At 42.1% G+C, this 27,068-nt stretch overlaps 2 protein-coding genes across 8 annotated transcripts in view; one reads left to right on the top strand and one right to left on the bottom strand.

Moving 5' to 3' along the window:
- The window catches only part of TMOD1 (tropomodulin 1), an 87,808-nt gene extending 78,628 nt beyond the window's left edge, over positions 1-9,180 (top strand). For 2 of the 5 annotated variants that reach the window (XM_060300723.2, XM_060300722.2), the window contains exon 10: positions 8,467-9,180. In XM_060300723.2, the coding sequence (XP_060156706.1) occupies positions 8,467-8,552 (86 nt within the window). In that variant the 3' untranslated portion in view covers positions 8,553-9,180. Of the gene's footprint in view, positions 1-931; positions 2,552-8,466 lie in introns of those variants that run through there. The other 3 variants (XM_060300725.1, XM_030829799.2, XM_060300724.2) reach the window with 2 other exon arrangements.
- TSTD2 (thiosulfate sulfurtransferase like domain containing 2) lies at positions 3,284-27,035 on the bottom strand. Of its 3 annotated transcripts, none has more exons than XM_060300720.2 (10): positions 26,904-27,035; positions 23,460-23,672; positions 18,932-19,245; positions 16,461-16,581; positions 11,302-11,427; positions 10,357-10,462; positions 7,213-7,331; positions 6,563-6,721; positions 5,846-5,984; positions 3,284-4,131 (listed from the first exon to the last, which is right to left on the bottom strand). In XM_060300720.2, exons 2-10 carry the CDS (start codon positions 23,622-23,624, stop codon positions 3,794-3,796), a joined length of 1,587 nt encoding a protein of 528 aa, XP_060156703.1. In that variant the 5' UTR covers positions 23,625-23,672; positions 26,904-27,035; the 3' UTR covers positions 3,284-3,793. The 3 variants fall into 3 exon arrangements, with proteins under 3 accessions (XP_060156703.1, XP_030685656.1, XP_069901819.1); XM_030829796.2 differs by having other exon boundaries at positions 26,773-26,909; XM_070045718.1 differs by having other exon boundaries at positions 7,213-7,313; positions 26,773-26,909.
- Positions 27,036-27,068: the final 33 nt, after the last annotated feature.

The following is a 27,068-nucleotide window of genomic DNA, read 5'->3' as shown; positions in this document are numbered from 1 at the left end:
GTGGAGGGGAGGGGAGGAGCTCAGGCAAAGGCTAAACTCTAGGCCCCAGACTGGGCAGCCTGTGTGCCCCTGCGCCCCTCCACACCAGCGCCTAGCCTCAGTTCGGTTCTTGTTGCAGCCCGTAAGCGTCTATCTGAGGTCTGCCTGCTCAGCTCAGGAACTGGAAGACACCTAAGTATAGACAGACTTTTTTCCTCTCGCAATAGCTTCCTGTCTCTGCCACACCGGCAGCCCCCTTTACTGCCACCTACCGGCTCCACAGTCGTTGACCAACCTTTCTCTTGTGGCCGATCTAGCTTGCTGCTTGGTTTTCATCTGCAGACACTATAATTTGTTTCGAACCCTCTCCCTTTGCTATAACAAAGGGAGCCCTACCTGCCCCTCCAACCATCCCCGCCATCCTGTCAGCTAATGACCCCAGCCTGCAACCCCCTGGCTCCTGCTTTACATTTAACTTTGCCTTGCCCCTGGGAAAATGTCAAGGTTGACCATAAGGGGACACAGATAATACAGGGTAGTCTTCAGGGCAGACACTGTTGTTTACACAGGCAGGCCAAGAGCTTTGAGGAAGAGTTGGGGGAAATGTTTCCAGAAGGTTAAGATCTCATTAAGATCGACTGAACTTAAATCTTATCTGACCGGAGTGAGGATCTTCAGCCTCGGGGCCTCTGTACACAAAGGACAACAGCGGAGTTGGATAAAGTGGGTTTTATACCTGTATGGCCAGCGATTTAGAAGTACTTTATGAACGAATCTACGCCACTACAGACCCTCCTCTCAGTGAAGGCTCACAAGCTCTCCTTTATAAACACCAGACATCAGAGTTTGCTGAGCAAAGTTGTCAAGAAGCTTCCTGGCGCTCTCAGAGCCACGGTGGTGGTTCGGGTGCACAGGGACAGCTGGCTCACGTCTCATCTCCATTCCTTTCCAGTGAGGAAGAGGAGGCTGGCAGACTTGACCGGGCCCATCATTCCCAAGTGCCGGAGTGGCGTCTAGTGTGTGCGGGTGCCGACCACGCCTTTGAACTGGACGTGTTCTACTGATAGGCTGTGCTCTGCAGTGGAAACCGGAAGGCAAATGCCAGCACAAACCCTGTTGTGGTTCAGTTCTTTACGCACTAAGGTGTTAGGTTCGCTAGTGGTTGTAGTTGAAAATTTTATAAACTATGGTGAATGTGAAGTTTTTCTTTAGTCACAGAAGTTCAGTCCGGTTATTATTTAAAAACTAAAAAGCCCCCGAACTGGCAGACCTTACTGAAGACAATGTTAGAGCAGCAGTGACTTAACCGCAGGAGCCCAGTTTCGGTGACCTTGCTGTGTGGTGTTTCAGGTATATGTAAAATGTGTAACATGAACAAACAGCACCCTCTTCCATGTGGTTTAAAAGCATTATAAAATATTTTATTACAAACTTGATCTTAGCTCTTTAGCAAACAGAACATATCATCATTCTTTATTAATTCTCCTTTAAATTTTAAGAACCTCAAGATTAAAGTTGCTAAATTGATTTCTGGATCAAGAACACAATTTTTTTCCCCTCAAGAAAGACAGAAAGACTGAAGCCACAGAGCTCTGCCAGGAATCAAAGAACATGAGATTCCTTAAGCTGGTTATGAGGAAATGATAGAAAAAGCCAATGGTGAAGTCTCAAATTTTAAAAACCATCCTTTTTTTTTTAAACCAATTCCAGGCGACAAACATTTCCCTGGGTGTTCTTTATGAACATCTGGGATTTATTTACAATTTAATACTGGAGTCAGAAAGAAATTTTTCCTTATCGAATGCCAACCTTACGATGGATGTGAAAACCTATGGCCAAATACTTGAAAACACCTTTCTCTGTTGCACAGTGGGCCAATGCCTTATGTGAGGCACATCACTAGAGACACAAATTTCTAGTCCATCATGGCTTATGCTTACAGACTTCAACTACCTATCGCATCACTTCTTAGACAAGTCACCGCTGATCTCATGCCTGTAAATTAAGCCTCCAAAGGTCAGTGGTGAAGAAAATCTAGATATTTAAGAACTAGGAAACCTGGCCAAACCACCCAAGATGATTATTCTGAAAATGTAATTTTGGCATTTCTGCCGGATCCCTTAACATCACGTGCATCTCTTAGGATCTAGCAAAAATGTTAAGCCACACTGCCCTTGTGCCTTTTAATATACCACGGTGCCAGTTAAACTAGTATTTCTGTTGCTTGGGGAGTTATTTTCGTGAGTGATTCAGCAAATCTTATGATAAAGGACAAGCCAAAGAGCTGACGAGCACAGACTAAGCTGCAGAGCACTGAGCAGAGAGGCTTTTGGCGAAAAAGGAAAAGTCTTGCACACGGAACTGTAATGATGGGACAGTACAGGGTAACCAGAGGTGGAGTCAGGGCCTCACCACTATGGAGGAGTGTCTACTGAGGCTGCAGATGGACCCAGGAGTGGCTCCATGCTGCAGGAACGGCCAGCCCCACTCGGCTTCTCCTTGAAACACAATTGCAGCTGTATTCTGCATCAATGGAAACTGCAATATAATATTAAATCTGTTGGTCTAAGAATGGCTGTGCATGTGTTTCTTGGGACTTGTGGGCCAGGGACATGCGCCTGACATGGTGGCTAGAGGCTGGGAAACCACCACAGCAGTGCTGAATAACCTCATACAGAATGTCTTGTATTCTGAGGTGTTCACCTAAAAACTGCCCAAGTGTTAATGTCATCGAGCTAATGTGAATCTCTCAAAGAGAATACTTCAGAGCTAAGAGTGTGGGTGTTGGGGAAAGCAGATGAAATCTCTCACAGAAACCAAACCAATGAAACATGAAGGTAGACCACATCTTTAAGACCATCTCCTCCATCAGAGGAGCTGTTGGTCTAGACTAGGGGTGGCAAGTTTTTTTCTGTAAAGGGCCAGATAGTACAGGCACACCTTTTTTTGTTGTGCTTCGCAGATATTTCAGTTTTTACAAAATGAAGGTTTGTGGCAACCCTGCATTGTCAGATGATAGTTAGCATTTTTTAGCAATAAATTTTTTAAATTAGGTTATGCACATTGTTTTTTTAGACATAATGCTATTGCACACTTAATAGACTACAGTATAATGTAAGCATAGGTTTTATATGCACTAAGAAACCAAAAAATTCACGTGACTTACTTCATTGCGGTGGTTTGGAATTGAATCCACAACATCTCCAAGGTACGCCTGGAAATACTGCAGCTTTTGCAGGCCATAATGTCTCTCTTGTAAATACTTAATTCTGCCATAGGTCATATGTAAATGAATGGGTGTGGCTATTCCAATAAAATTTTATTTACAGAAGGAGGTGGGCCAAATGCCACAGTTTTCAGATCCTGGTCTAGTGCTCTGAGGCTAGCAGAGAAGACAGAAGGGTAGGGGTGGATGGCAGATTGACCTAAGGGGCCTGGTTCCGGGGAGTCCACTTCCAGGGCCACAGCTTTCACATTCTGCCATCAGGACAGACAGGTTTGCTGATAAGAAAAATGACTACTCCCAGCCCTGCTGCATGGCACAGAAAGGGCATGACCTGGTCACCAGGCTCAAGGCTCTCTCCCTCAGCAGCTTTGGGATCCTACACAGCTCACCTTTTTCTGTGCTCTAGCATCTTCTGAGTCAGAATGTCTCCAGTAAGAGGTCAGCACCCAACTCCCTCTTCCCTCCTCTTGTGAAGGACAGGTGGCCAACATGGTGACCAGCTGGCCATGGTGGCTCTGGCAGCACTAGAGTTCCCTGTTTCTCTGCTGGAACAGCCCTAATATTCTCCAATACATGGTCGCCCCAAACCTAGCTCTGTGAAGGATTGGGGAAAGGCAGATGGGGCTGCTCATGTAAGCTTGGCCCATCCTCATCATCACCTGGCCTGGGCCCCGGGCTCGCAGGGAGTCGCCCCTGCTGTAAGAGCTCCCTGGGTGCGCGTAGCCGTCGGGCTGTACACTCGCATTCCTCTTTAAAACTGCTCTGGGCTGGGCTTGCAGCCTGCCTGCTCCCTTTGTCTTGACACGTGACACAACAGGCTGTGAATCCTTGTCCTTGGCAGGCAGGGCAGGTCAAGACGAGCTGGCAGCACTGGGGAGTGGAGCACAGTTTATACTGGTCCCATGGGGCCCCACAGTATGAACATTCTGGGGAAGAAAGAAAAGCCTTGTTATAAAGACACATGAGCACACACGTGTACACACAACAGACGTGTACACACACATACGTAACACATGCACACGCAGACGCAATTCTCCAGTTCCTAAATATAACCCTTAGCTCATCAGCATCTCATGTACCTTTTGGGTCTGAGGAAGGTTTCTAAATAGTGTAAGTCTCCTGTCTTCTAACAGACGAGGTTCCCCCACCCCCACCTTTTTGGGGGGAGGTTGCTTCTGGGAATTGTCTTCTGATTCCAGCATTCACTGACCCATTTTTCTTTTTCTCATTTAGAAAACAGGTAGTAACGTTTCTCTCTTTCATTCACTAGTCCAAAGCTGGCCAAGCACCCTTTGTTGAATGGTCTTTTTCCTTTAGATCATTCCCTTTTGACTGGGAGACAACACGCCTGAATACAGATAATCCCACATTGACATTTGGCTTCTGCAGTCCACACTCCTCTTCCCCAGGCCTGAGGTTCTCCTGCTTTTGCCAGAGGACACTTGGCCACACAACTCCTAAAACTTATCTACTTTCTCGGCCCCTTTTCCCTGCTGACCTCCTATCACCATTGATAACATCATTCTTCAAGTCTCTTTACCTAGCTTATCTAAGCTACCTTTGGGCCCTCTCTCTCCCCTTTCTGCTCCATCTAGCTCTGTAAGAGATCTGAAGTTGCTTCCAATAAGACACAAATATAAGACCATTAAAATGAATAAAAAGATCAAGAAGAAAGGGGAGAGGAAATCAGACTCCCACCTTATTCATTATCTGAGTGTTAATTCAATCTCAGCCCCTGATCACAGGAGTTCTAGAAAATTCTGACAGCCACTAGGGTTGTCTGCCTGTGATCCTTCCCATTCAAAATGGTGGCATCCAGGGGGAGGATCCATTTTTCTTAAGGATTATTTCCATCCTTCTTTTACTGACTGCCCTCATCTGGTACCATATGTTAGTGTGGACTCCAAACTACAGTCACAGCACAGGCTTCCTGTAGCCAGCCCTGCCTCCTGCCTTGGCCCTAGGCTCAGCTCCCCCTTGGAATGCCCCACCCACCACTCGAAAGTGCACACCACACGTGTCCACAGACCGTCTAATTAGGGGTTCTTTTACTTGTGCCGTGAATTTACTTGACAGTCTGGTGAAGACTATTCTGTCTTAGAAAAATGTTTTTACAATGCATAAAATAAAATACATAGGATCACAAAGGAAACCAATTATATAGAAATACAAAATAACGAAATATTCTTTAAAGTCTGGGATACAGTAAAATACTTGTTAACACATTCTATAACAAGACTTAGTGATGCGCCTAATAACTATTTCCATTTTGAAGCAATGATGAACATAAATGCTATTTTGAAATATTCACAGCAGCTGTAATATATGAAAATACTGTGATTTCTAGTGATAACAAAGTCACAGGTACATCTAATACTACTGATTTGCTGCTTACATTCATAATTGAAGGAAGTACTATATTTAGTGAGGGGTTATGAAACTAAAGATAAAATTATTTTCCATTCCAAATCCTGTCTGCTCCACTGCTGCATCTCCAACTCTGTTAGGAAATGGTGGTCCTACGTACTCCTTTTCCCTTGCTTTATTCTTCAAGTAATCAGTACTGGTCTGTCTTCCAGAAGGTTAATACAGAGGGTGTGCCTGATCATGAATGTAGGTTGTGAGTCTGTGCTGACCTACCTGACACTATGTCACTGTTGAAGGATAAGGCATAACGCTCATCAAAAACGAACAACTTCCCTTTGTAAAAACCATCAGGAAACTCCTCCAGGTACTTGTGGATGCCACCCTTGAGCTGGAACACTTCCTTGCACACTCCCTATGTGTGGAAACACAAGAGGAAAGTTGAGGAGACTAGCAGAGACCAGTAGGAAGCTCCACAGAGGAGCAGCATGCGGTAGGAATGCCGAAATGGGGCTCCTGGCTCCCGCTGCGGGACAGTGAAGAACTGCTGACCAAGGGGGCAAGGAACCAACTGGCAGATCTTGCCTACTAGGGTGATGGGAGAGGACAGCAGTCAGGGCCTTCACTCTCTAGATCCTGGGAAGCCCAACTATTTTTGCTGCTCCCTAAATATAGGAAGACACCTGTTAGGACATGTAATGTTACTGAATTTGCTCTTCTCAGGATCAAGTAAAAGGATTAGGAAAAGGGAGATATCAACTAATCTTTCCCTTTTGTACTTGATGAGTCTCTAAGACTGTTGAGTGCTTTTCACATCTTGAGAATTAAGAACTTCAGATTTTATACTTAGAAACTCTATGCTGGGGAGAATAAATCCCTGGCTGGCTGGGTGTGGGAGAGGGAGTGAAGGTGGGGATTGGAAAGTTCCACACACGCTGTGGGTGGAGCCTTCTTCACTTCCATGCCTGCAGTGCCCTAAGGGTGGTGACTCACCTTGGCTTTGAGGTAGGCTGAACCCCGCTCACAACGGATGCCCCCAGTGCAATACATCAGCACCCTCTTCTCTTTGAAAAGTTCTAGATTTTCATCAACATAGCTAGGGAAGTAACTGAATTTCCTGATGTCTGGGGCTAAGCAGCCCTGGAACCGTCCCTACAATATAGGAGCAGCAGAAAGAAAATGATCAGAAAAACATACCTGGTAAGAACAAAGCTTCTTTCTGTGTCAAACACCACTCCCCACCCCTGCCTTGGCAAGGAAGCACTTGCTCCCTGCTGTTTTCATCCCACACGCTAGCCTTTCAAACTTCAAAATCTGGAACTTAGAAACAAGGCTGGTGGGCTGTGGGTCACCCAACCAGAGACCTCAGGGGAACTGGAGAGGCTGCCCAAAGCAAACCTGACAAGATCCTTGACACATGTCAGGGGTAGGCATATGGGAGCCAGAAAGTCCATTATGTGCCAAGATGTCTTTAATCCATATTTTCGTAGACTTTCTCACCAGATTCTGAGTTTGAAGTCTTGGGTTTTCTCTGATGCTGCTAGTAGTGGGAGGAGAGCCACTGACTCAGCTACAGGTGGGCGCACAGCATCCCCTTCAGAAACATGCTATGCTGTGGGAACTCAGTTCTGGTTCTTACTTACTATTTTGCTTTCATAGAAGTTTCTGCAGTCCAGTAGGATAGTATCACTTTCTTCTTGATTTGCCTGAGACAGAAACTTTTCTACTTCTTTATGAAATTCACCTGGGGATAAATGGATTCCTTAAACCAAACAAAAAAATCAGTTAAAACAAAACAAAAACAAAACCCAGTTACAACTGGCCCAGCCCGATGACTTCCATTTGCTTTGTTTCTCCCCACCTAAACCTTTCCTCTCATAATTACAATTACGTCTGAAAATGACACTATCTGATGATCATAATGGAAGAATTTAGTAATTCCATGTATCCTCACTCTCCCTCCTCCTAAGATGAGCACTGTGGAGACCTGGCAGTTTAGAAACAGAGAATTTTGCATCCTCATACTTGGCCTAACCCAATAATAAAAGCCAGACAGAAGGGATATAAACTGCCATGTGGGTTTTCCGGTCCATGTTATGGCCAGTGTTCTACTGTCACTGTATGTGGAGGAGCCTGGGCATGTACATGCTTGACTACAGGCTTTATAAACTGTTCTATACCAACATCAAGTCCGAGGCTAAGAACCCTGGCACAGGCAGGTGTGAGCATATGGTTATGGAACAAAGTTGGAATAAGTTTTTTAAAAATACAAAAGAGTAAGAAGAATGTGTCTAAGTTTGTGTGCATGAGTAAAAAAGAAAATGGTGGGAGGGGCTGACAGCAGGAATGAAATATGAGAAAGAAGGCAAGAGAGAGAAAAGGATGAAACGCTAGAAGAAGGAGGAGAGAAAGGAGATAAAGAAGATAAGTAACATACAAGGAGACTAAAAGGAAAGAACCTGTCCAGTGAGGCCCTCTGCCTCCTCTACTCTCTAGGATAGAAATACTCCTGTATCTTTAGGGTCCAGACATCTCAGTAGTTTGTGAGGAACTTCTGGTGAATTTGGCCACCATACATCATGTGGTGGTGGTGGGGGCGCTCTGGTCCTTGAGTCATGGTACCACTCATGATACAGCCTGACAGCTCCGCTCAGGGGTGAATCCCAACAACCCCCTGAAACTGCTGGGTACCCAGATCGGGCTGGAGACCCAGAGCACGGCCAAGGAATCTGGACTCCTACCTGCTTAACCTAGGACTGCAGGGAGAATGTAACAAGGCCAGATTTTATATAAGTTACTGTCACATAATTTACACAGTCAACAAAACAGTGGGGTGGAAAGGGAGGTTCAAAACTGTGATGAGAAGCATGGAAATCTGCTAAGACTTCTCCTTACAGGGAGCTGCAGGGAACCCAGCCTGTTCCTGCTGCTGCTATTACTGTGGCTATTCTCCTGGCCCTGTGGAGGCCTGACCAGAGAGTGACTCACATGAAGTGCTTAAAAGAAGTGCCTCCAAACAACTTGGCTCAAATGAAAGCAGCAAAGCACTGCCTGGAGCCCACTCTCCCCTAAGCTCCGGAGCAAGGTCCTGTAGCGCCAACGAAGAGCTGTTTGTGGTCATCCTGCCTCCTGCCAAGGTAGGGACACTAAGCAGACACGGCCCTTTTTGGCCCTTTTCTCCTCATACATGAGTCTCTTTTCCCAGATGCTTGTATCTTACTCTCATTTCCCTCTGGTTTAACTCTTAGCCTTTTTAAATATTTACAAGTTAAAAAAATGAACATAGAGCCAGCCAGACCTTTCTGTTTCCTGATGAAAGGGGACAATACTACCTATGAAGTAGACTTGGGGAAAAAAAAGGAAAGAAAGAAAAAAGGAAATCAAACCTGAACCTGATCAAGTCTCTAGACATGAGCTATCTAATATGGCAGCCACTAGCCACATGTGGCTAACAGGCACTTGAAATGTGGCTTGAAGTGTGCTGTAATAAGGGTGACAGAGATGCAGGATTTCAAGGACTTAGTATACAAAAAAAAGAGTAAAATATCTCATTAATAATTTTTTACACTGGATACAAGTTGAAATAATATTTTGGCTATATTCCATTAAATAAAGCATATTATTGAAATTAATTTCACTTGTTTCCTTTTATTTTTTAAAATGTGGCTACTAGAAAATGTAAAATTCCATTGTAGCTCACATTATATTCCTATTAGACAGCACTATTATAAATCTAACTACAGTTCATAGGAAATACAGAGGACAGAGGAACATCCCATGGAGATGCAATCAGCATTATACTGATTGTGGGAAATGCTATAAGCAAAATGATCTAATTCCTTCAAAAAATAAACTGCAGGGGAAAATAAAAGATGGAAGTGAATCTCTAGCTTAAAAGGGACTTTAGGAGACATAGTGATCAATCACAATGAGTGGACCTTACTTGAATCCTGATAGAAACAAACTTAAAAAAGTGTGAGATAACTGGGAATTTTAACCACTGGCTGGATATTTGATAACATTAAGAAATTGCTGTTAAAATGTTTTAGATGTGATGATGGTTTTACAATTATTTATTTTTTTAAAAACCTTTATCTTTTAGAGATATCTACTAAAATAGTTATGAAAGAAATGACATGACATCAGGATTCTCTTCTAAATGATCCAGGATGGGAGAAGGGGGTGCGGATAGATCAAAGCTGGCCATGAGTTTATAACTGTTGAAGCTGCGGGAGAGGTACAAGGGAGTTCACTGTACTGTTTTCTCTATTTTTTTTAATGTTTGAAATTTTTCATAGTAAAAAGTAAAACAAAACCAAAAAACCCAGCCAAACAAATGTCTTTCAACCATCTATGGTACCCATGAGGGAGGGGCAAAGAGAACATTCTAGAGCACTTGCAAACAAACTGCTTTGGTGTTGAAAGCCACTTGCTTCCTGTAGCAAAAAGCCTGTGTTTTATTCAGTTGATGAACTATTTACAAGTAATAATTACACTCTTTCCAAATTGTTATCTTTGGAAAGAAAACAACTTCTTGCCAAACCATCACCAAAAAGAATAACTAAGCCACGTCATTCTAAGTAGTGAGTCTCCAATCACCGGAGCACCAAAGAGAAGAACCAGTTTAAGCACTGAATGACCCAAGTGTTAGCCACCCCACAGATACTCTGAAGCGAGAACTCATCACAACTCTTGCTGATCAGAATGTCTAGCTTTCACATTTGTCTCTATATTAAGATTTGTCCCTATGAAGAAAAGGAAAATGCTTCTTCTTAAAGCAAGCATACCAGGCTTCTTATAGGAGATCCTACTGGGACTGATCCCCATGGGCACAATCTCTGCAAACACACCAACACGCAATTCTGGAAAACAGCAAGCTCCTCCTTTGCTGGTCTAGCCAATGAGAAACAAAACAGAATACAGTCTTTCTCTCCCATCTCCAGGTATAAGATATTTATTCAGTTAAATTATCTGGAACGTTCTATGCTCTAACTCCCTTTTCCCACTGAAACAGTTGTTCCTAATTTGAGGTTTCTTAATACTTCAGCTACCCTATTATTACACAACAGATATAATTCTTATATTTGGCACTTATTTATTGTGTATCTACCATGTGCAAAAATGTCAAATTGAAAAGGTGTTTCTATAGCAATAAGCATTTAACTATAAAACTGAAATACCACTGAGCAATTTCAACATGTAAGATTACATCCCAGCTTTTAAAGCTACAACCTTTTCTTTCCTTATCATCATCACCAGCACTAACACTAGCAAGGTATTCCCCACCACCTCTATCACCCATGATGCTAAAGCATGAAGTCACTCCAACAAAGCAGCTCTCTTGGGAGAGCAATAGCTTTATTCCCTGTGTGGTGTGAAGTGCAGATCTGATCCCACCAGGTTCACTAAACACGTAGTGATCCTGATACAGCCAGGTGGTCTCTCAAATGAACAAACACGGCTAAGTTTGAGAGTTTATAGAATATATAAGCTGTAACGTCCTTATTCTATAAAAAAGGAGACCAAGGCCCATGATCACGTGGTGACGTGGTGGACGAACTGGAACAAGCATGCTCCTTCTCCTGCACTGCCTCGGGACCTAGCAAGGAAAGGGTGTTCTGTCCAGCACTGCTTACTTCTTTATAGTGATCCTCTTCATAGCCTGGAGTGGGAAGAGGCACTGAAGCAGAAGCAAATGGCTCTCGATCCATTTTATGTTCAATTTCTCTTACCTTAAAATCGTCCTTACACAGATAATCCTTAAACAATGGGCAGGAAAGCATGACTTCTACATAGAGTCTGGTGGCCAATTTGCTTCCACCCACTGTCCCATTGATTCCTTCTGTAGCAATTCGAACCTGAGACACAAGACAGTGAGAGAAAGGGAATGCAGGCTGTTCTTAGCTCGGTTCAAATCTCTGCAGGGCAGAACAGGTTCGTGTGTGTCAATGAGTTTAACAGGAAAAGCAGAAACATTGCTGTGGACACAAAAATGTTACCACACACAGGATGCTTGTAGTTTTCTAAAATGGCACACTGCCCATAGTTCAGACGAGGTACTCAGTTAACGTGTGCCAAACAAGAGAATGAAATGGATAGAACAACTGGAAAGTCCCATTTGCTATGGAGCTCCAGCTGTCCAGTGGCCAAAACTTAAATTCAGGTCAACAGATGTAGGATCAGGATTCAGCTTTGCCATTTACTTGCTAAGTGACCCTGAGAAAATTAATTCTCTCTGAACCTCAATTTCTTCATCTTGATAAAACATGAAAAAGAATCAACAATGAAAAACTGCTGTCCTCAAGTCCTAAAGCACAGAACACATCTGAGGGCTGGGAATGCACATGAGCACATCTCTGCACAGTGTTGGAGGTAAAGCCCACCACTGCAAACCCACCCGTTGGAATACAAATTCCACAAGGAGGAGCTTGTGTCTCTTTTGTTCTTTGTTGCATAATCGGTGCCTAGAGTAGTACTTGCCACACAGTAGAATTTTAATATGTATTTGCTGAGCAAATGAATGTGTATCCAAATCTGAGGCTTTTTGGCTTCTCAAGCCCTCTATTCTCTTTGAAATGCTTCACTGGTTAGGGGACATTAAAGCCTGGGTTAAGGCCCCTGCCTTAAGAGGCAATCCTCTGGAGGGCCTGCAAAGTTACTTGTTCTGGTACCACAGAATCCTCTGGATAAGTTTAAAGATGGATCATCTCTAGACAGAGCTAGCTTTCTAGGGAAAAGTAAGAAAGTGCAACACTGTATATCATGGTATTCTCTGGAAAGAGATGTAATTTAAGTCAGGGTCTTATATTGTTACCACTTCGTTATATATTGTTATTTATATAGCAATGATACCTACCAATGCATTAGAATTTGAAAAATTTTAAAAGCTCCCCTTTTATTAGGGCCTAGAGAAGATACTTCGTTTGTTGCCTCACTTGATTCAATTCTTTAGGGCATGGATATAAATGGGATTCATTTCACAAGCCAGGGCCAACTCACTAGTAGTGGCTCTCCAGAGTTCCATGATGAGCATTCTGAGTCACATCCAGGCTCCTTGAGAAAGAGGAGTGCAGTCTATTGAAGCCTGTTCTGGGCTGGGAGAGGAAAGTAGGAAGCGTATGCCATCTCTGCTGTACAGACTACTGCACCTGTTACCGACTCGTATTTTTTTAAGGGACAACATAGAAAAATAGAGTTGAACCAGCATAAGGGTCAGGAAATCTACTCTAAAACTGTCTCTGACGGGGGCAAATATGATGAAGAGGTACATACGTCTGTGTACCTGTCTTCTAAGTAGGTCAGAAGACCCTTTCCTATGCTATTTTAATCTCAGAACCCAAATAAAAGACAAGCACAGGCACTCCCTAAATACCTGAGGCAGAGCAACCTCTAAACTCATGCACTAGACTTTCAACTTCTGTTGAAGGATTCTTCAACTGAAACCTTCAAAGTAGCTGCTAGGTGAGGAAGGCCTTATACCTCAGAGATGAAGAGCAATAGTTAGCATTTATTGAGTACCTAGTATGAGACAGGAACTTTACATTATACTCCTGGAAAGTAGATATCAAAATTCCCATTTGACAGAAAAGGAAACAGAAGCTTAAAGAAATCAAGTAACTTGCCCAAGGGCACAGAGTTGGTAGGTGGTAGATCTGGGATTCAAAACCATATCTTACTGGGTCCAAATCTTGCAATTTTTCCTTTCTAAAGCCTCTAATGCATCCCCTCAAATTTCTTGAGGCAGTAAGAAATGTATAGCAAAGGGATCAAAAGCTTCTTTCCATAATTCTAGAATTTTCAAGTTCTCCTCTTTCCCTACAAATGCCAACATTCTGCCAAATCTCCTACCAACACAAAACTTGAAAACTTGGCTGAAGCCTTAAAATTTAGAACTAAGATCCAGGCAGGTGCTGCCACCTTGTGGGCAGAGGCCCTCACTGCTAGGTCACCTTGGGCTGGGCCAAGAATAAAAATCGGCCCCAGACCAAGGAAACAAATTGATTTCCTATTTTGTAGGCTCAGGTTTACTGTGAGAGAATATCCATCCTTCAAGGTGTTCTCTAAATAGAGATGGTGATAAACGTATATACGCCACAAGTGTTTACTGAATTTTTTTTTTTTTTACAATGCGCCAGCAATTGTGCTAGGAATTGGGTCATAGTGGTTAAAAAATAAATAGTTTTTGCCCTTTGGGAGCTTACAGACTTAAGGAAGATCACAGATATTCAGACAAAAGTCACACACTGACAAGTGCTATGAAAAATCACTGCAAGAGGCAATGAAAAAGTGTATTTGGAAAACTGAATTTAGATTAAAGGTCAGGAAGGATGTCTTTCAGGAAGTGTCATTAAAATTGAGAACTGAAGATTGATTAAAAATTATGATAGGAGAACCCGAGTGGGTGTGGGAGAGTTCCTTGAAGAGAATTTTCTTACAAAAAGGCCCAAAGGCACCAAAAAAACTGAGGGCTCCAAGAAACTAAAAGGCTATTTTGCTGGAGTGTAATGAGTAAAGAATGGTATCAGATTAAGTGTAAAAGGCGTAAGGGGCCAAATAATCCAGGAAACTAAGGGCACGTTAAGGATTTGGGTTTTACTCTAAATGCACTGGATAGCTACTGAAAGATTGTGAGGAGGGAGGGAGGGAGATGATTTCATTTACCTTTTAAGATCATTCTGGCTGCTGTGTGGAAAATGATTAAGTGCAGGCAAGGATGGAAGAATGGAGAGTAGTCTGGAAGCTGCTGAAATGAACTAGGTAAGAGAGGGTGGGGCTTGGTTTAAGGTGGTGGAAGCAGAAGACAGAGTGAACGGAATCAAAGGATATTTTAGAGGCAGAAATGGCAGGACTTGGTGATGAACTGAATGAGGTAAAAGCAGCTTTCAGCCACTATCTATAAAACAACATGGGTATGAAAAATATCACTGACTGATCAAATAATTGCCTTAGGGAATTAAAACCTAGGACATGTGTGGGAAACATTAGGCCTAAGACAGTACAGCGTCATAACCAGAGGTGATCTCAGAGGGAATCTAGTTCACCTCCTTTTGATTTAAAATACATATATACACATATGTGTGTGTGTGTGTGTGTATGTATATATATATACACACATATATATATGTAATCATCGAGGATTTGAAAAAAAAATCCATAGTCCTATCACGTAGAGATAATCACAACTAACATTTTGATATTTACCACTCTCCATCTTTTTACACACACACTTGTGGTTTTGTTACAAACATACATTCATCCTTTTACTCAACATTCTCCAAATATTTACTGTCTGCTATGTGCTAAGCCCCGTTCTAGCACTGACAATATATCAATTGATTAACAAAGTTCTGTACTCATGAAGCTTATATTCTACAAGGGAGATAGATTATAACAAATTAAACAAAGATTATACTCTCCAATAGTAGTACATTTTTTGAAATTCTTTGAGCAGAAGGGAATAGAAAGTGATGAGGTTTGGAGAGAGGAATGATGAGGTTTGGAGATTATACTCTCCAATAGTAGTAGACTTTTTGAAATTCTTTCAGCAGAAGGGAATAGAAAAGTTTGGAGAGAGACAGATGAGAATTCTCAGGAGAGAACATTTGAGGGGAGATCTGAAGTGAGGAACAAGCCATGTGAAGATCTGGGGGAAAAAACATTCAAGAGGGAAAGGAAACAGCAAATGTCAAAACCACAAAATGGCAAAAGACTGACATGTTCTAAGAAAATTAGGAAGCAATTTGATATCACACCTATATGTACAGTTCTATAAAATGTTTTTCCAGTTAATATATCAAGAACATTTCCCCATGCAAGGGGTCAGCAAATTATGCCTGCTTTTACATAGGTTTTACTGGAATATGGCCATATCTGTTCCTTTACATATTGTCTATGGTTGTTTTCATATTACGACACCAAGTTTGAGCAGCTTTTGTGCAAATCCTAAAATATTTACCTTATGGCTGTTTAAGAAAAAGTTTGCTGATCCCTGGTCTATGCCTTTATGTAGTCTTATAAAACACCATTTTTTTTTAATTGAAGTATAGTTGATTTACAATGTTGTGTTAATTTCTGCTATACAGCAAAGTGATTTAGTTATACATACATATACATTCATTTTTTAAATATTTTTTTCCATTATGGTTTATCATAGGATACTGATTATAGTTCTCTGTGTTATACAGAACGTTATTGTTTATCCATTCCATATATAATAGCTTACATCTGCTAACCCCAAACTCCCACTCCATGCCTCCCCCAATCCCCTCCCCGTTGGCAACCACGTCTGTTCTCTATGTCTGTGAGTCTGTTTCTGTTTTGTAGATAGGTTCAGCTGTGTCATATTTAGATTCCACATATAAATGAAATACGGTATTTGTCTTTCTGACTTACTTCACTTAGTATGATAATCTCTAGTTGCATCCACATTGCTGCAAGTGGCATTATTTTGTTCTTTTTTATGACTGAGTAGTATTCCTTTGTATATATGTACCACATTTTCTTTATCCATTCATCTGTTGACGGACATTTAGGTTGTTTCCATGTCTTGGCTATTGTGAACAGTGCTGCTATGAACATCGGGGTGTATCTTTTTGGATTCGGGTTTTGTCTGGATATATGCCCAGGAGTAGGACTGCAGGATCCTATGGTAGGTCTATTTTTAATTTTCTGAGGAACCTCCATACTGTTTTCCATAGTGGCTGTACCAACTTACACTCCCACCAACAGAAAACATCATGTTAATAGCTATTTAGTATTCCACTTAAATGCCTAGCAGGAATTTGCTAATTTCTAAGAACCCAACTGGTGAGGCCTTCAAGCACAGCCTCTGCAAACTAAGTTGGAGGCAAGATGAGTCCAGTGAAGGATAGGGTGTGGGAGAAGGTGTTACCTTGCCCGTGAGGTGCAGGTGCTGACACAGAGCTGTCTGCCAGGCACAGATCCAATCAGGATCCTCCAGGTCACAGTAGCAGTAATAAAGTAGCACCTCCCCTTCACCATTGCTGTGGCCACTATAAAAAGAAAACCACAGGGGAAAAAGCATTTGAGTCACTGGCATAAGGAAAACACAATTCATAAGTATACCCAGGCAGACTCAGAAGAAAGGCCTAATGGAGCAACTCATGCCTGCCTTTGCTCCTAACTATCATTCTCCCCCTGAAATGAGAAGCAATTCCTGTCTGTATTTGCTCTAAAGAAGACAATACCTGCACTGAACTCCTTCCTTTATAAACAAGTGAGCTTACTTTGATTTCCTTGTTTAATCATCATATCCATGAGATAGGTATTAATAACCCCTTTTCATAAGACAGCTGGAAATTTTAATCCATTCTGGCTTATATTCTAACACAAGGCAGTATCTGTTTTGAATCTCTCTCTGTACAAAAAGGTTTCATTTCCATTTTTTCAAGTAATCCTGTTACCCATGAGACAGGTTATTATCATCCCCATTTTATAGCTGAATAAACTGAGCCCAACTCATCCCAGGTGAGACAGCTACAAAGTGACAGTCAGGACTGGAACACCAGTCTTCTGACACTAGAACCCACACTCTTTCTACTGCACTGTGCTGACTTAAACTAACTAGTTATGGGACCTGGGCAGGTGTCTTATCATCCCTGAGCCTTGATTTCCTCAACTGTAAAACTGGAGGACTGAAATAAACTGCATTTCTCAAAGTGTGCTCTGAAGCTGTTCTATGAAATCACATGTCTGAGAAATCCTGCAGATAATATCTTCCCTTTGAGAGTCACAGTGAAAGCCCCTCATTTATTGAAGGCTCTGGGCAGTCCTGCAAAAAAGAACATTTTAACCTAATGCTTCCCAAACTTAATTGTCTTTAGCATCTCTTTTCAACACCTGATAGCATCCTCCAGAGCTAGTGTTGTACAGACATATTTTAGAGAATGATATAACAGATGATAATTAAGGTCCCATCCAGCTCTGGAATCTGTGACTGTCTCCTCAGTGCCCTCTTCATATTTCAGGGCCGAGTCTCCGAAACCAGCTTATCTATTTCAGAGCCTATCTATTTCCTGTTCTCTAAATTCCTGTAATGAATTACTGTCTGAGCCATACAACTGTAAGTGATAATTATATAGCCTGTCTCGTACCATCTGCTAAATGTTTCATGTATCCTTTTCTTTGTCTTTCTAACTAAAAAGCAGGGCCATGCAGAAATGAAGAGACCACATTTGTATAGCACTTTATAGTTCACAAGTGCTCTTACCATCATCATTTTATACAATTCATATAGCAATTCTGTGAGGTAGGCAGAGCAGGCATTATTATTCCAGTTTAGAGGCGAGAACGTAAAGGTACAAAGAATTTTAGTGACTAGCTCAAGTCTGACTCCAAGTTCAATTCTCTTTCTAACTTTCTCTTCCTCTTTCTGATAAACAAAGGGAACTGGCATAACACGGGTGACAAAAATGTATCAAATTTGGGCATTTTCTATTCACCAAATAGTTTAGGAATTGCTTAAAATCAGAAATCTGTCCTCTAGAATTATGTAATATTATGATTTGGTGAGGTTTTCAAAGGCAGATTTAAACTTCTAATCCTATGCCTCAGTTCTAAAACTTAACATAGGGACTTCCCTGGTGGCACAGTGGTTCAGAATCCACCTGCCAATGCAGGGGACACGGGCTCAAGCCCTGGTCCGGGAAGATCCCACATGCCGCGGAACAACTAATCCCATGCACCACAACTACTAAGCCTGTGCCCTAGAGCCTGCGCACCGCAACTACTGAGCCCGCATGCTGCAACTACTGAAGCCCATATACCTAGAGCCCATGCTCCGCAACAAGAGAAGCCCGCGCAGTGAGAAGCCCATGCACCGCAATGAAGAGTAGCCCCCGCTCGCCGCAACTAGAGAGAAAGCCCGTGCACAGCAACAAAGACCCAACACAGCCAAAGATAAATTTTTTTAAAAAAATAATAAAATAAAATAAAACTTAACATACTTTATAAAACATATTCAGCTCAGAAAACCACATTTGGCAACAAAACCCCCTTTTTAAGTTCTGACATTATTCAGGGTACAGGAATCATCAACATTTCTGGGCCTTCTGATTTCTCTTTGAAAAAAAATACAATTTTCTGTTCCTTACCTCTGCCTAGAGAAGATAAGATGTAGGATGGCTTCTGAGAAACCCGGAGAACACTGTAAGCTGTGCGGGTATATGCTACCGCATAGGCTATGGTCTTCTATTATACATAGAACATGTTTATCGGCCTAGTTTAGGCGGTAGAGAAATTCTGTGCCTTAAGGATTTGCCATTTTAGTGGATGGGTGGTATCTCACTGTGACTGGAAAAACATTTTTTAAATTAAACGAAAGGTATAGAATGAAATTCTTACCTTAACAGCTCATCAGGGCTAAAGCAGCTTATATCAGGGAGCCAAGCAGACACTTCATGGTTATGCGTAAGGTCTTCTTTGAAAGGGTTTCTTTTGTCTGCAGACTTAAGAGTTTTTGAGGTGCTTGATGTCACAGTCAGCTGCTTTAAAACAGAAGCAGTCTCACGGTAAATCTCATCAGCATGTTGTGTTGCCACATGTCTGTGGATGCTGGTCTGGTCTGTGAATAGTTGCTGACAGCATTTCCACCATTTTTCTTTATACTCAGAAGGAGGTGCTGGAAGTTCTTTAGTTTTGACAAAAAGGGCAAATGCCTACAATTAAATTTCAAATACGTCACTGTTAAATAACCTTAGGTTTCAGGCTAGAATGAAAGTCTCAGTGAAATCCCTTATCTTTCCTCAGGGATTTCTAGTTTTACGTCCTACTGTTCTATAGAAGAACTTCCCGAGAGACTGAACTTCCTCCAAAAAGGAAATGGTCAAGGAAATTATGGAGTATACTTACTATGGAATATTAAGCAGCCAGTTTTAAATTACATGGGAAAATATAATATTAAATGAAAAAAACTGGATAAAATTTGCTTATACAATGTAATCTCAACTACATTAAAAAGTACATTTTAAAAGACTGGAAAGACTACCAAAATGTTTTGATTTGTATAAAGAGGATTTAGGCTAATTGTTAAAAAAAATTTAAACAGAAGAGAAAATTCTGGATGCACCATAACTCCTTTAACCAATTCTAAATGAGCGAGCTTTTTTTGTTTCCAATATTTGCAGTTATAAACAATGGTGAACGAACATGCCATGCACATATCTTTCCATACGTCTTTAACCATCTACTTAGAATAACTATTTAGAAGAAAGTTTTGGAGGTGAAGAAGCATAAAATTTTAAACTGTGAGAAATAGTGACTACCTGGAAAATCATACCAATTTATACACTCACCAGCAATGCATGAGGGTTCCATTTTATCCACAGCATTTTTATCAGTATTTAATTTTTGTCAGTATTTTTAATATTGACCCAAATAAAAGGCAAAAGAAATATCCTGTTTTTATTTGTGTATCTTTGATTTAAGGTTGAATATTTTTTCATATTGATTTGATGTTCTTTTCTAGCTTACCTGTTAATACCTGTTGCCTATTTTTCTACTGTGGTATTTATCTTATCTTCTTACTGATTTGTAAGTGGTTTTAGTGACCTTTTGTTCATCATAGTTATCCAAATTTGTTTCCCAGCTTGTCATTCATTTTCAACTTTGTTTATGGTGTTTTTTGATGTATAAATGGAAGTTAAATGGTATCTATGATTATCAGCCTTTTTTCAAGGCTGAAAAAAATGGAAAGGTATTTTTACATATATATATGTATCTATATATATTTTAAACAATTTTCTTAATGCATCTGAAGACTGTAGTACAGCACCCAAAATTGGGCACTCTGAAGAAGAACAATTATAAATATGGAGCATCACTTTTGGACCTTCCTCAGTCTGTACACAACCTTATCTGGACTGTCCCAGACTGAATCAGGATGGGGTCGTCTGAAATTACACTGGAGGGCATTTTTTAGCCTCTCCTGCAGTTAATCCTTCTGTATAGGCAAAAAAGGGAGAGAGAGAGAGATGGTGTGTATGTCAACTTAAGTGTTTCTTTGTATTATACTTAGAACTAAGGTGTATGCATCCAAGGCCTCATTATCATCGAGGCCTCAAAAAGTCATGGTCCTTAAAGAAATACTATATAAAATCTGAATTTTTTCCTTCTTTCCTCCTTCCTTTGTCAAAAAGCCATCAGGCAGGCCTGAGCAAGATGGGAGGCCCAGTGTAAACGTGGCCTGCTGCTGGTCTTTTAGGGCCTCGGGAACAAAGCACCTGGGATCCAGCAGCAGCTAGGGCCCGTGTGAGGTCTGTTCAAGAGAGATGCAGGCCAGGGCTTCCCTGGTGGCGCAGCGGTTAAGAATCCGCCTGCCAATGCAGGGAACACGGGTTCAAGCCCTGGTCCGGGAAGACCCCACATGCCACAGAGCAACTAAGCCCGTGTGCCACAAATACTGAGCCTGCGCTCTAGAGCCCACAAGCCACAACTACTGAAGCCCACGTGCCTAGAGCCCGTGCTCCGCAACAAGAGAAGCCACCGCAATGAGAAGCCCACGCACCGCAACGAAGAGTAGCCCTTGCTCGCTGAAACTAGAGAAAGCGTGTGCACGGCAGCAAAGACCCAACGCAGCCAAAAATAAAATAAATAAATTTTTTAAAACAGAGAGAGAGACAAATTACTTCTCTAAAAAAAAAAGAAAGAGAGAGATGCAGGCCAGAGCTAGGAAGGCAGCTCAGAGGTGGGTGAGGCCTGTGTGGGGAAGGCAGGCCCTGGTGGAGGAGGCAGCTTGGCAGAGTGGGAAGACTGCATACAGGGAATAAGCAAGTAAGTCAATATATTGGGACTAAATGGAGCTAGGTTCTCCACCCATATGAAAAGGAGAGAGAGCGAGTTCCCTGGCGGTCCAGTGGTTAGGACTCCACGCTTTCACTGCCGCAGGCATGGGTTCAGTTCCTGGTTAGGGAACTAAGATCCCGCAAGCTGCACAGTGCAGCCAAAAAAAAAACTGGAGAGAGAATAAACCTTGTGATGTTGGAACGGAACTGAAAGTATGGTATGAACTCATTTGATTTACAGTGATATAAAAGTAAATATAAAAGTATGTGTATGATACATATGGATGTATGTATATTCATCTCTCTATATTCCTAGCTCCGTCCACCAGAGGTCCTGGGAGAAGCAGTGGGCTCACCTAGCCCCCAGGTTTTGGTTTTTGACAATTCTCCACTAGAAAGAACCAGGGCTCCTTGAAGAAATGTCTGACTCCAGGGATAAGACAGGGAAAATACAAATGACCCTGAAACATCTTGTTGAATTAGAAAGTAAGGAAATGCTCAAAGAATGATGAGGGCAAGTCAAAAAGACATAGATACTAGCTTGAAGGGGCTCCCAGCCAAATCTGAGATAATCTGAGCATCAAAATAAATAATTATAGTAATGGATTATAGCCCACTGAATAAAACAGAATTCTTGAATACACACTGATACAAATAAATTGGGAGGAAAGAAAGCTCTTCCTTACAGAAGAATGCCAAGTAAGAAATCTAGAAGGAATGAAGCAATTAGAAAATCACCATTTAGAAACCATCACAGTAATAATTCAGCAAAGAAACATCAATGGATCTAAAACTAGTAGATGAAAGTTGGTTGAGGAACAGGCTATTTACATAGTCTCAAAGTATTTCCCCCCAAATACTGAATAATTAAAAGGGAAAAAATAATTTTATAGCAAAGAAATCCGACAGGCACTTCCTTAATCAAGTACCCAAAATTAACATTGCCAGTAATGGGACAAATTGGCACTGTGACTGCATGACAGAACGCAGCCAGATGAACACAGTGTCTTTTGTGGGGCAGTCTTATTAACAAAGCCATAACTTGAATCTAATCACAAGGAAACATGAGTGAAAATCATGAGACGTTCTACACCATAACTCATCTGTAATCTTCAAAAATGTCACAGTCATGATTTCAGGGGAAAAAATGAGAAAGTGGTCCAGATTGAACACTTATGAGACATAACAACTAAAGGTAACATGTGACCTTAGAGTGGATATGTAAAAGCCATTTGAGGCAACTGATTAAACATGAATGGAGCTGCTGGGCAGAGGGGAGTTGGGGGTCCTCTGTACAATTCTGGCAACCTTTCTATAAGTTTGAAATTATTGCAAAGTAACTTAAAAAAAGAACCTTTCTGTACCCTTTGGGTTTCATTTTCAAGGAAATCTGTGTGAGATGAGGGTAGAAGGATGCTAGATAGGAAGTTATAAGCAGAGACATCTATTCTTCATTGACATGGAGCCAATATAAGATGATTTTGCAAAAGAGGGACAACAGATTGGAGGTAAGAAAACTAAGTCTCAATTGCACTTCCTCAGTCAAGTCATTTTCCTTTGAGCTTCAGCAGGTTTAGTCAATGATCCCTAAAAAAAGAATAAATGGCATAGAAGAATAGCATCCATACCACCCCTGTAACCCAATCCTCAGTAAGCCTGCAGCATTCTGGGCTGCTCTGTTCCTTCTCCCAACCAACGGAGCCCTGCCAGCTGGACTGGATCAGGAGTCTTAGACAGCAGTTGCCCTAATGCCTGTCTGTTCTCCTTATGACTAGGTTTCCTGGGTTCCTGGGATTCTTCCCATACCCTAGGTAGGAAAAGGAATCCAGCCCGTCTGTCTAGGATCTGTCCTCAAGTACTCCACCATAAATAAGTGTTCCAGAGCCACACCTTGCCTATGATTCTCCTTTGCTTGACACTGAACTAAGATTACTGGCTAATGGCTCTGACTAGACCTTACCTTGAACATGGCATCAGTCTAGTGTCTCACTAGCCCTCCACTCCCTGGAGGAAAACCTTGATGAGCTACTTCTAGGTATATCTACATTAACTATACCTACATGATCCTGAAACATCAACAGCAATTTTACCTTTTTCTTTGCAAATGAGTATTTCTTCTTTGTACTGACATCTAACTCTGCTTTGATACTGCTACTGGGATTGATAAGACTTGTGTCTTTCAAATCCAGGTCTGAAAACCTTAAAACACAGGCCTCCAGGTCATCTCCTTGGTCTGGTGAAGTGGAAGAAGGCATCTGGTTTGGTTCCAGCAGTGAGGCAGACTCCTTTCAGTTAACTATCTCCTAGGAAGTAAGCAAGGGAAAAACAACAACGTCCAAGTCTTTGATTACTACTTGAAGTAAACTTGAAGCTAATCAATCATGCAAATGAGCATGGGTCCAAGTAGCTCAAGCTATCCATCCATTCATTTACTCGTTCATCCAAGAAATATTTATTTAGCACCAATTCTATGCCCAGCACTGTTCGAGGCCCTGGAGATATAGCAGTGAATGAAGCAGAAAAAGTCTCTGCCTTCTTAGACCTCACTTTCCAGTGGGGAGAGAGAGAAGGTAAACAAATGAATAAATTGTTTTTAAAAAATAGTCAGACGGTAAAAAGGGCTATGATGACAACTAAGCAAAGTAAGGAGACAGAGTCACCAACGGGTTCTTTAAAACTCAGAGGGTAGGTAAAGTCTTTCTGAGGCAGTAGCATTTCAGCAGAAACCTGAATTAGAGGGCAAGCCATGCAAACATTTAGGGGAAAAGATACCAAAAAAGCACCAGGTGCAACCAAAATCAACCAAGCTTCCTGTTAGTACCTTCAATTATAAATGTTTTGTTCTTTTTTGTCCCCTAATTTTTGAGCTGGGCAAATTCCCTTACTTAGAAGAAATAACTACCAAAAGAGCCTCATTTTAATGAGCCAGAAGAAATATACAAACTGCTACTGTGGCCAAATCTTGTCAAAATGGACACAGTACAACCAACATGGTGTTTTTTGGTAAAGCAAATGTTACAAGTGACAAATGTGAAGAACATGAAGACTGGGGAAAGCATGGGCTTTGGATTGTGGTGCAGCTGGGTGCAAGTGTGTGAACCTGGGCAGGATATTTAACTTTTCTGAGTTCTAATTCCCAAATGTGTGAAACAGAGATGACAGTATCTACCTTGCAGGACTATAGTGAGGACTGGAAAGGACTATGTAGCCTTTGACACATATGTAGTTCCCCTACCACTCTAGGCTCATCTAAGACAACACTCTCCCTCCTGTATCCTATTCTGGCCATGCTGGACTTCGCCTAGTTCTGCAAACGAGCCCTGCTCTCTCTTGCCTCAGGGTCTCCACACATGCCTTTCACACCACCCCAAAATGACCTCCCCTCACTCTAAACCCTCTTTCAGTTCTCACTTTAACTTATTTATATATTCTTAATTATTATTTGTGGGGACTTTGCTATGTGCCTGACAGATAAAATAGTGATGCAGATGCAGGTCTTAATGAAACTGTTAAGGTCCTTGTTAACTTGGAGCTTATGTTATAGTAAGAGAAGAGACACTACGTAAACAAAAAAACATGAAAATATCAGTGATAAGAGCTACTGCTTCTCAGTTTTCTTTGTTGCAGATCCTCCTTATCATCTCAACCTCTAAATGTTCACTCACTCTAATTACACTCACCTTTGAGGTGATCTTCATCTAGTCCCAGGGACTTATAAACTGTATTTACTTCAGAATAATTGGGCAAGGGGAGATAATATAGGTAAAAGTAGATGGGACATTAGTTGGTAATTGCTGAAGCTGGTTGATAAAGTCCATGGGGGTTCATTATATAAATTCCTCTACCTCTGTAAATGTTTGAAGCTTCCATGAAAAAATTAAAAATGGAAACAATCGTAAAGGAAATTTTATGTTTAAAACACTATACGCTAGATGACTCCAAATTTATATCTCCAGGCCAGGCCTCTCCCCTGAACTCCAAATTCATATAACCAATGTCTACTGGATGGCTTCAGCTGGAAGGCTAGGAGGCTGTTCAAATGCAACTGTTAAAACCAAACTCTTAACTTTCTCTTCCTCAGTCTTCCTTACCTCAGTAAACAATTCCATTCTTCCTGTTATTGAGGCAAAAAAACTTTGGGATTCTCATCTCCTTACTCCTTCAGACTATTGAAAAGCCTATCAATTCTGCTTTTAAAATACAATGACATCAGACCACACTGCACCACCTTCACTACCAACCTCATTCAAGCCATCATTTCTTGACTGACTTACTGCAGTTGCCTAACTGCCCTGCTCCTGTAGAAGCCACAGAGGTAACTATTAAAAAATAAGTCAGATCGCCCTCCAAAGGCTTCTAAATTGTACTCAGATAAAAGTCCAAAGTCCTTACAAAGCCCCTCCACCACCTCCCTAATATTATCTTCTCCCACTTTTGCTCACTACCTCTGATTGCACTGTTTGCTGGTTCCTGAATGGGTCATCAGCACTGAGAAAGCAGGGGTTTTCCTTTGTTCACCTCTGCATCCTCAGCGTCTAGAACACTGCCTGGCACACAATAAATATAACATATTTGTCAAATTAAATAAAGAGTGATTGGGTGGCCAGGGAAGCCTTCACCAAGGGCCTGATGTTTGAGCTGAGACCGAAATGACAAGGAGCCATCCATGCAGACTTAGGAGCAGAGATATTAAGACAAAGGAAATAATAAGTATAAATTCCTCAAGTGACTTACTGGAGGTACAGAAAGAAAGTCAGAGGGGTTGGAATACAGTGATGAGAGAGTAGAACCCTGTAGGAGAGGTTATGGAGTTTTTTTGCCACGGAAAGCTGTAAACAAAGGAATAACGTGATCTGCTTCTGGATCAGTTCGGAAAGTAGAGTCGGCAGGGTCTACCGATAGACTGTTCCGTAGGAACAATCCTACCTACATTTTTGGATTAAGCAATAGAATGGATGGTGCCATTTACTGAAATGGGTAAGACGGAAGGAGGAATAAGTTAGGCCAGGAGAGTGAGACATAAGTTCCATTTCAGACGTGTGAAATTTCAGATGGCCATGGACAAGGCAGTTGGATAAGCAGCTGTGGTGCTCATCAGAGATGTCAGGGCGGGAGATATTCACGTACACGTATGGAGATATCCAATAACTACTGAAGATATTACTAAAGCAATCACCCGTTCCTTCCTAAACAACTCGGAGACGCGAGAGGTCAGATGACGGCCAGAGGGTAGCCCCGGAGTAACAAGCTCACACTAGGGAGGGTCTTTCTGTCCCCGGGGCGGCTAGAGCGGCGCTGCCTCCCACCCGGGCCCCACCCCGCGCGCCGGGCCAGGCCCAATCTCTCCGCCCAGCTTTCCCAAGCCTGCAAAGGCCCGGAAGTGGGAGAAGGATGAGCACGTACCCGCCTGTCCTGATCCTTTCTTAAATCTTTCTTCACGGAAAGGTCTCCGCCTAGCAACTGTCACCGCTCACTGCCCTCGCATCTCCAGCCCCAGCCTGTGTTTAAGTAGGAAGGAACGCCGGGGACCTCACCTAACTCCGGAAGTCTAGGCCGTTAGCGAAAGGGCCGCCGGGAAAACCTCCGAGAGGCCCAGGCGTGGGAGGGTCTGAAGTGGAGGCGGGGACTAGAGCGTCCTTCCTAGACCATTGGCCGCCTGGCGTGGCTCGCGGCCGACGGGCTCGGGCTCGCTGAAAAGG

The sequence above is a fragment of the Globicephala melas genome, chromosome 6 (assembly GCF_963455315.2).
Source record: "Globicephala melas chromosome 6, mGloMel1.2, whole genome shotgun sequence".
In the NCBI taxonomy this organism is placed as follows: domain Eukaryota; kingdom Metazoa; phylum Chordata; class Mammalia; order Artiodactyla; family Delphinidae; genus Globicephala; species Globicephala melas.
Note: the sequence above shows the minus strand (reverse complement) of the source record. Positions and strands in the feature narration are given on the sequence as shown.

What these genes read in the sequence shown, in the direction of transcription:
- TSTD2 (XM_060300720.2), bottom strand. Translation starts at nt 23,624, where the DNA reads ATGCCTTCTTCCACTTCACCAGACCAAGGAGATGACCTGGAGGCCTGT. An exon ending in ACTCATTTGCAAAGAAAAAG is followed by an intron (nt 19,246 to 23,459) that starts GTAAAATTGCTG and finishes ATTTAATTGTAG; the next exon opens with GCATTTGCCCTTTTTGTCAA. An exon ending in TGTGTAAGGACGATTTTAAG is followed by an intron (nt 10,463 to 11,301) that starts GTAAGAGAAATT and finishes CTCATTGGCTAG; the next exon opens with ACCAGCAAAGGAGGAGCTTG.